The sequence below is a fragment of the Myotis brandtii genome, unplaced genomic scaffold, assembly GCF_000412655.1.
Source record: "Myotis brandtii unplaced genomic scaffold, ASM41265v1 scaffold57, whole genome shotgun sequence".
Lineage (NCBI taxonomy): Eukaryota > Metazoa > Chordata > Mammalia > Chiroptera > Vespertilionidae > Myotis > Myotis brandtii.
In genome coordinates this window covers 1674333-1682047 of record NW_005370133.1, presented here as the reverse complement: position 1 = coordinate 1682047, position 7715 = coordinate 1674333, and the positions used below count along the sequence as shown (strand labels likewise).

The 7715-nt window shown below is 49.1% G+C and overlaps 1 protein-coding gene across 2 annotated transcripts; it reads left to right on the top strand.

Annotated features, from left to right (window-relative positions):
* Window positions 1-462: 462 nt before the first annotated feature.
* On the top strand, window positions 463-4923 carry PARS2 (prolyl-tRNA synthetase 2, mitochondrial (putative)). Of its 2 annotated transcripts, none has more exons than XM_005878670.2 (2): window positions 463-561; window positions 2838-4923. In XM_005878670.2, exon 2 carries the CDS (start codon window positions 2867-2869, stop codon window positions 4292-4294), a length of 1428 nt encoding a protein of 475 aa, XP_005878732.1. In that variant the 5' UTR covers window positions 463-561; window positions 2838-2866; the 3' UTR covers window positions 4295-4923. The 2 variants fall into 2 exon arrangements, with proteins under 2 accessions (XP_005878732.1, XP_005878733.1); XM_005878671.2 differs by lacking the exon at window positions 463-561 and adding an exon at window positions 586-760.
* The last annotated feature ends 2792 nt before the right edge of the window (window positions 4924-7715 follow it).

The following is a 7715-nucleotide window of genomic DNA, read 5'->3' as shown; positions in this document are numbered from 1 at the left end:
TCTCTCCCTCCCCCTTCCTCTCTGAAATCAATAAAAATATATTTTAAAAAACATTTTATGAGTGAAAATTTGATGTAGTGTCTTAAAGACTGCCTTTTCCCAATTGTTTAAAAAATTAAATTTATTTAGATGGAAAGCGTGTAAAATAATAAGGTAGATTTGAAACAACTTGGTCCATTGTATATGGATTACCTGTACAATGTTACACTTTGCCCTCAGTTACACTTTTGCCCGTGGTTCTCCTAGTCCGAGAATGGGGCGAGCCCTGGCAAGGGAGGAAACACGAGATTCAAAACCTGGAAAAAAGGCTTTGACCATAGAGTTACACCTCCTTACCTCCTAGAGGGCACTTCCGGGACGGTGATTTCTCCTTAGCTGAGCTTCCGGAAAACCATTCACTTGTCTACAAGTTGGGTGGGGCTAGTCCCCTGGGCTCGACTTGTGATTGGCTAGAAAGGAGGGAGGCGGAACTTCCCCTCCCCATCCTCCCGCCCCCCCTCTAGCCTGCTCCAGGCTCCCGTGTGCTAGACCGGCGGACGGTGTTGGCTGGAACTGCCATTGGTGAGCGTGGGTGACAGCGAGGACTGAGGCGCCCGCGGGAGGCGGCGGCGTGAAGAGAGGGCTCTGGGCGCGGACACCTGGCATCCTGGTGTCCGCCTTCCCTTGTGCATCCTGTCTTTGGGTTGGGGCGGAGTCACATCACATAAACTTTTGGATAATACTCGTTTCCTGGTCTCAGTTTCCACCGTGGAAAATTGAGGTCAGGACTTACTCCCTTGTCTACCTCAGGCTTTGGTACCATTCTGAGAAAATTATGATGGGGCGGGGGGGAGATTAATGGATTATAAACAGGAGTGATTGAATCAGTACATCTGAAATATGGAGACTGGGCAGATAGGAACCAAGGATCATTCAGTTCATTCATTGATAGACGTTTATTGAATGTCCGCTGTATCCTGGCACCGTGCTGGATGTTGCAATATAACTTGGGACAAAATGGACATGGGTATTGCCCACATGGAGTTCACAGCCCAAATCAGAGTGGGTGCACAGTTAAGCTTCTGCAGTTCTCCCAGTGTGGTCCCTGGGCCAGCAGCATCAGCATCACCTAGAAACACAGGTTTTCTGCCTAAACCCCAGACCTACGAAATCAGAAGCTGTGTGTGGGAGGCCTCACTGTCAGTGTTTTAACAAGCCCTCCAGGTGATTCTGATGCTCACTAAAGTTTCAGAACCACTGGTCTATTGTAATGTAACAGGTGGTATTGAGGGGCTATCAGCGGTTCTCAACCTGTGGATCGCAACCCCTTTGGCGGTCGAACGACCCTTTCACAGGGGTCGCCTAAGACCATCCTGCATATCAGATATTTACATTACGATTCATAACAGTAGCAACATTACAGTTATGAAGTAGCAACGAGAATAATTTTATGGTTGGGTCACAACATGAGGAACTTAAAGGGCCAGAAGGTTGAGAACCACTGGGCTAACTCAAGGCTGAGGCAGTAAGGGTCAGAAAGGAGGGGGTGGACTCAAGAGAAATCTTGCTTTGGGAGGAGCCAAGGGTGGATTTAAAGGGCCAGAAGGTTGAGAACCACTGGACTAACTCAAGGACGAGACAGTAAGGGTCAGAAAGGAGGGGGTAGACTCGAGAGAAATCTTGCTTTGGGAGGAGCCAAGGGTGAAGGCTTTCTGGCTTGGGCCGCTGGCCTGAGGTGGAATCTCAAGTGATGGAGTCAGGTGTGAAGCACATGCTTTCTGCCTTCAGGACCCATACTTCTCCATGCAGTCACACTAGGCCTCTGTAGCAGTGCCTCCCAACCTTTGTCAGGTCATAGGCCACACAGAAAATGAGGACATCTGTACAGTGTGCAGGGGAAGTGGATGAAGCTGCCTGAGGTTGGAGGGGCCAGCTGGAGGACTTGAGGCTGAGAGCTGGAGGCAACCCGTGAGAATTCCAGCGTCCCAGTGCTAAGAGGGATCAGGAACCCATTCTGGGCATACTGCAGGGGAGCTTTGCTCCATGGCATATGCTGAAATCAGAGGTGCTCACTAAGTTTGACAATAGAAATCAAGAACCTTGGAAGTTTATACCCTTTGACTCAGTAATTTCATTCCTGAAAATTCTCTTCCAAATATATAACAAAAACCTGTTCATTGTAGATTATGTATAAAGGAGAAAACCAACAACTCGCTGGTAGTAGGAGAATCATTCTTAATAGTCAATGAATGAAATGTTGTACTCATTAGAAGTATGTGAATATTTGGTAAAATCATAGAGAAACCTACGTGCTCATTCATCAGACAATGTCTAGTAAGCCCTTGCTGTGTGCTTAATGAAAAGCAAGTTAGATGTGGTCCTTGCCTGCACAGAGCAGAGCAACTGGGGGAAGACAGGTAGCTCATTGACCCAGTTTTCTATAATAACAATAGCAATGTGCTAGATAACTGTTCTAATAACTTTTTATAACTCTTCTAAATTCCCACAATGAACCTCTAAGGTAGGTCCTATTACCATTTTACAGATGAAGAAGCTGAGCACAGAGGGGTTAAGTCAGCGGGAAGCCCTCTGGAATCCAGGCTGCCTGGTGTCAGAGCCTGTGCATTCGCCACTTAAGCATGTCTCTTCACAGTACGCTATTGTAAGTGGGAAAATATATTTTTTACATGGCAGTAGAGGGAAGAGAAGTATACTTGGATCTGCTAGGATATTCAAAATGAAAGGATTTGCATCTGCAGAATCAGTGGCTGTCGTAGAGGTTTGTTGGGGCCAAACTGAGCTGGCTACTTCATAGTCGACAGTTAACACTTATTTCTGCACCACTCGTTTTTCTCCAGGCACAAGTGCTTCCCTGTGTCAGGGTGTCATGGAAGGGCTGCTGACAAGATGCAGAGCACTGCCCGCTCTGGCCACCTGCAACCACCAGCTCTCTGGGTACATTCCCCGCAGGTTTCCCCACTGTGCCCCAGGGAGAGGGAAGCGCTTGGCGCTGTCCTGCATGTTCCAGCCCCAGAACCTTCGGGAAGACCAGGTGCTCCCAGTGGAGGGCAGATCTGGCGACCTGACCTGTAAGAGCCAGCGGCTGATGCTGCAGGTGGGCCTGATCCACCCAGCAAGCTCCGGCTGTTACCACCTCCTGCCTTATACTGTTCGTGCCATGGAGAAGCTGGTGCGGATGATAGACCAGGAGATGCAGGCCATTGGCGGGCAGAAGGTCAACATGCCCAGCCTCAGCCCAGCAGAGCTCTGGCGAGCCTCCAACCGGTGGGACTTGATGGGCAGGGAGCTGCTAAGACTTAGAGACAGACACGGCAAGGAATACTGCTTAGGACCAACTCACGAGGAAGCCATTACAGCCCTGGTCGCCTCCCAGAAGACACTGTCCTACAAGCAGCTCCCATTCCTGCTGTACCAGGTGACAAGGAAGTTTCGGGATGAGCCCAGGCCCCGCTTTGGTCTTCTCCGTGGCCGAGAGTTTTACATGAAGGACATGTACACCTTCGACTCCTCCCCAGAGGCCGCCCGGCAGACCTACAGCCTGGTATGTGATGCCTACGGCAGCCTGTTCGACAGGCTGGGGCTGCGGTGTGTCAAGGTCCAGGCAGACGTGGGCAGCATCGGGGGCACGATGTCTCACGAGTTCCAGCTCCCAGTGGAGATCGGAGAGGACCGGTTTGCTGTCTGCACCAGCTGCAGCTTCTCGGCCAACGTGGAGACGCTAGGCTCGTCTCAAATGAACTGCCCTGCTTGCCAGGGACCACTGACTGAAACCAAAGGCATCGAGGTGGGGCACACGTTTTACCTGGGCACCAAGTACTCCTCCATTTTCAATGCCCAGTTTATTAACATCCATGGCAAACCTTCCCTGGCTGAAATGGGGTGCTATGGCTTAGGTGTGACACGGATCTTGGCTGCTGCCATTGAGGTTCTCTCTACAGAAGATTGCATTCGCTGGCCTAGCCTCCTGGCTCCTTACCAAGTCTGCCTCATCCCCCCGAAGAAGGGCAGTAAGGAAGAGGCGGCTGCAGAGCTCACGGGGCAGCTGTACGACCACATCTCAGAGGCAGTGCCGCAGCTTCGTGGGGAGATCCTACTGGACGACAGGACCCATCTGACCATTGGAAACAGACTGAAGGATGCCAACAAATTTGGCTACCCCTTTGTGATCATCGCTGGCAAGAGGGCCTTGGAGGACCCTGCCCATTTTGAGGTTTGGTGCCAGAACACCAGCGAAGTGGTCTTTCTCACCAAAGAAGCAGTCATAGAATTACTGAGCCACGTGCAGGTTGTCTAAATGCCCCAGCCCACCCTCCTCATGTCGCGCCTTGGAGTTCATTCTAATGCTGCTCCCTTTCCTGCACTCCTTTCTGGGGCTGGTCTCAGAAACAGGGCAGCTCATGGACGATGAGCACATGTTAGGGAAACCAATTTTTATCCAGTCATTGGTTCAAACTATTTGTATTTAAAGTCATTAGCTTGGTCCCTTCTCTGGCCTGGCCATGCTGCCACATACCATTCCTTTGATATCTTCTGTTAGGAGGCAGGGAGGCAAGAAAGAGCAGACTTCTTGTCCTGGCCCTGAGGCGAGTCACTTCCCTTCTGTCAGCTGTTTCCCATGTGGGAGTGGCTGATGGCCGAGGCCCTCCTGGCTCCATAGTCTGACCACAGGCCACTTGCTGCATATAGTCTGGAGAGCAGGCCATGAGAAAATGGAACTAGATCTGTAAAGTCTTAAACAGCTGTCTGTCACTGGCTGGTTCCACGAGAGGTTCATAACAGACAGATCTGGTTCCTCTAATCCCCTTTAGTCTAAGTTACACAGAAAGTTGATATAATCAGCTAATGGCCCCAATAGATCTACTCTATTGAGGTGGCTCTGCACTGAGATCATGTTGAGACGATGGAATAAAGTCAAACTATTGGGATGAGCCCTGCATGTTCATTTGAAACAGTGGTGACATTTGCCATCTTAATAGTACCTGGTACCTTGTCTTGAGAGTCTTCTTTCCCTTCTTTTTCTACCATTTCCACATTCCATTCCAAAAGGGGGATGGGTGTCTGGGAAAGTGTGTTTTAAACTGTTTCTTCCACAAATAAAGGATAGCAGGCTTTGAGTGCCACTATGACCTATCGTCAGTGCAGAGTTAGATCCTAGAGCCATGATGGGTGAATACTAAGGTCTCTGCGTGAATTATGTGGAAAATTAGGAGCAAACTTGAGCCGCTACTGCAGCGCCACCTGCTTTCATTGCTCCTGCTCACCAGATTAGGTTCCCGACAAGTCCAAATCAAACAAGACTCTGACAAGGACAAGCTCAAAGCCACCACCTCCTGAAAGCATACCTGATGACATCTGGAAGTGGTTTTCCCTCCGGCTCCCCCACACTCTCCTGTTCAGCCCTTCTTGTTTGGGGCCACAAAACTCCTTGTTTGGTGGGCCAGCCTCTTGTAGCTGATGGTCAGCTCCCTGAGGCCAGGGTCCTAGGCAGATTCCAGGTGCCCTGCAGTTCGTGTCTTGGCCAGCTGTTCCACCTGCCACACAACTTCCAAGCAATTTGTTACGGCAAGAGTAACCCACCCTAAGCACACACCAACCATTAGGTTCCCTCACTAAAGCCTATGCCAAGCCCTAATGCAGTGGTTCTCAACCTGTGGGTCGCAACCATCAGAAAACACACATAGCATATCAGATATTTACATTACAATTCATAACAGTAGCAAAATTACAGTTATGAAGTAGCAACGAAAATAATTTTATGGTTGGGGGTCACCACAACATGAGGAACTGTATTAAAGGGTCGCAGCATTAGGAAGGTTGAGAACCACTGCATGGCTCCCAGGCCTACCATGGAGCTCAGGCCCAGCATGTAGGTCAGGAGATGCGGATTCTGACAGCAAACCTAAAAAGGCTGGACTGTGAGGTACGGGAGCGTGGGTCCTACTCAGAGGTTCTGCTTATGGGGTAGGATGTGGCCAGTGTCAGGAATTTAAAAGCCCCTGGATGATTCTAATGTACAAAGTCCATTGAGAGCTCCTGGTATGCGGGTAGCTGCCTTCTCTGAGCCCACTGTGTAGTTGAGCGTTTCTTTGAATAATTTCGGTTGTACATTATCAGACTGATGTGAGCTCACTGCTTTTAACGGTCTGGTTTTTATTTACTGGGGGCTTTCCATGTGCCATTGTGCTGTGAGGCCCTTTTATATACTGTTTTCAGTCTTTGAAACTGTGCAGGGGAGGTGCTGTTATTCCCATTTTACCAATGAGTGAACCTGAAATTTAAGCAACTTACTCAAGGATGCATAGCTCTTAAATATCAGAGCTAGAACCCAAATATTGACAAAACCTATGCCCCTCAACCATACCACATGGCCTCTGCCTGTGCAAAAGTGATTTCAGTAAATAAAACTGAAATACTTATATCTAATCAAGTTAGCCTAAAATAAATGAGAAATTAGAATTCGTGCAAATAGACGCATCTATATTTAAATTTGTACTCTATAATGAAGGCTAGCCAAATGTAAGCACTTTTTAAAACCAATTAATTTTACACTCTCATAAGTGTATGAGTTATAGAATGATAAAGAATTCAGGAAGTCTAGAGTGGGAGGAGCACTTGGAGCCTGCCTGTCCAACCCTCACTTAACAGATGGGAACAGGCCCAAAGTGGGAATTCACCTGCCACATACCATCTGACTGGCAAAGGCCTGATTGCAGGCCAGGTGCTACATCCCCTAAATTAGGCTACACCCAGTTGATCTTACTGTATTAAGAGAGGTCTGGTTGGATCAACCTTCGAGCTACAGAAGCCTTGTATCTCTGAAATAGGCATCTGTCCTCTGCTTTCCCATACTGGGAGTGCAGTGATTTGCCCAAGGTCAAGTTGGAAACCTAGGTGTCCTGATTCCTAAGCCAGTGTTTCTTGTAGTAGCCAGGAGCAGTATAATTTGGTTGAAAGTTCTAAAGAGATACAATCCTAGATCCACCTCTAGCACCTTATACAAATTACTTGCCCTTAGTGTATCTCAGATTCTTCATCTGTAAGATGCCCTCATGATAATGGTACCTACTGCTCAGTGTTGCCTGGAGGTTGGCTGAGCTTATCTATAATAATAAAAGGGTAATATGCTAATTAGATTGGACATCTTCTGGATGTCATTCCGGATGTCCTTCCTGACAAAGCCACCACCGGAGGGAAGCCAGCCCGGGTCCCGGGTGCCTGTGGGCAACCCGAGGGAAGCCAGGCCCGGTCCTGGGTACCTGCAGGCGGCCAGAGGAGGGAAGCCCAGGTTCCGGGTGCTGGAGGGAAGCCGGTGCCGGCAGCTGGGGGAAGGAAGGCCTACTCTTGCATGAATTTTCATGCATCGGGCCTCTAGTATGTATGTGTGTGTATGTGTGTGTGTGTGTGTGTGTGTGTGTGTGTGTGTATATCCTATCTAATAAAAGAGAAACATGGTAATTAACGTACGACCGCTACCCTTCCCATTGGCTAATCAGGGCGATATGCAAATTAACTGCCAGCCAAGATGGCGGTTAACCGCCAACAAAGATGGCAGCTAATTTGCATATGTAGGCACAATGCTGGGAGGCGAAAGGGAAAGGACGGAAGAAGCCCCCTGCCACTGATGGTGATCGGAAACCCAGCGGGGAGCTAAGAGCCGGGGGCAGGGGCATTAGGTCTAGGCAGGGGCGGAGTCAGCTATCGTGAGCAGCTGGGGG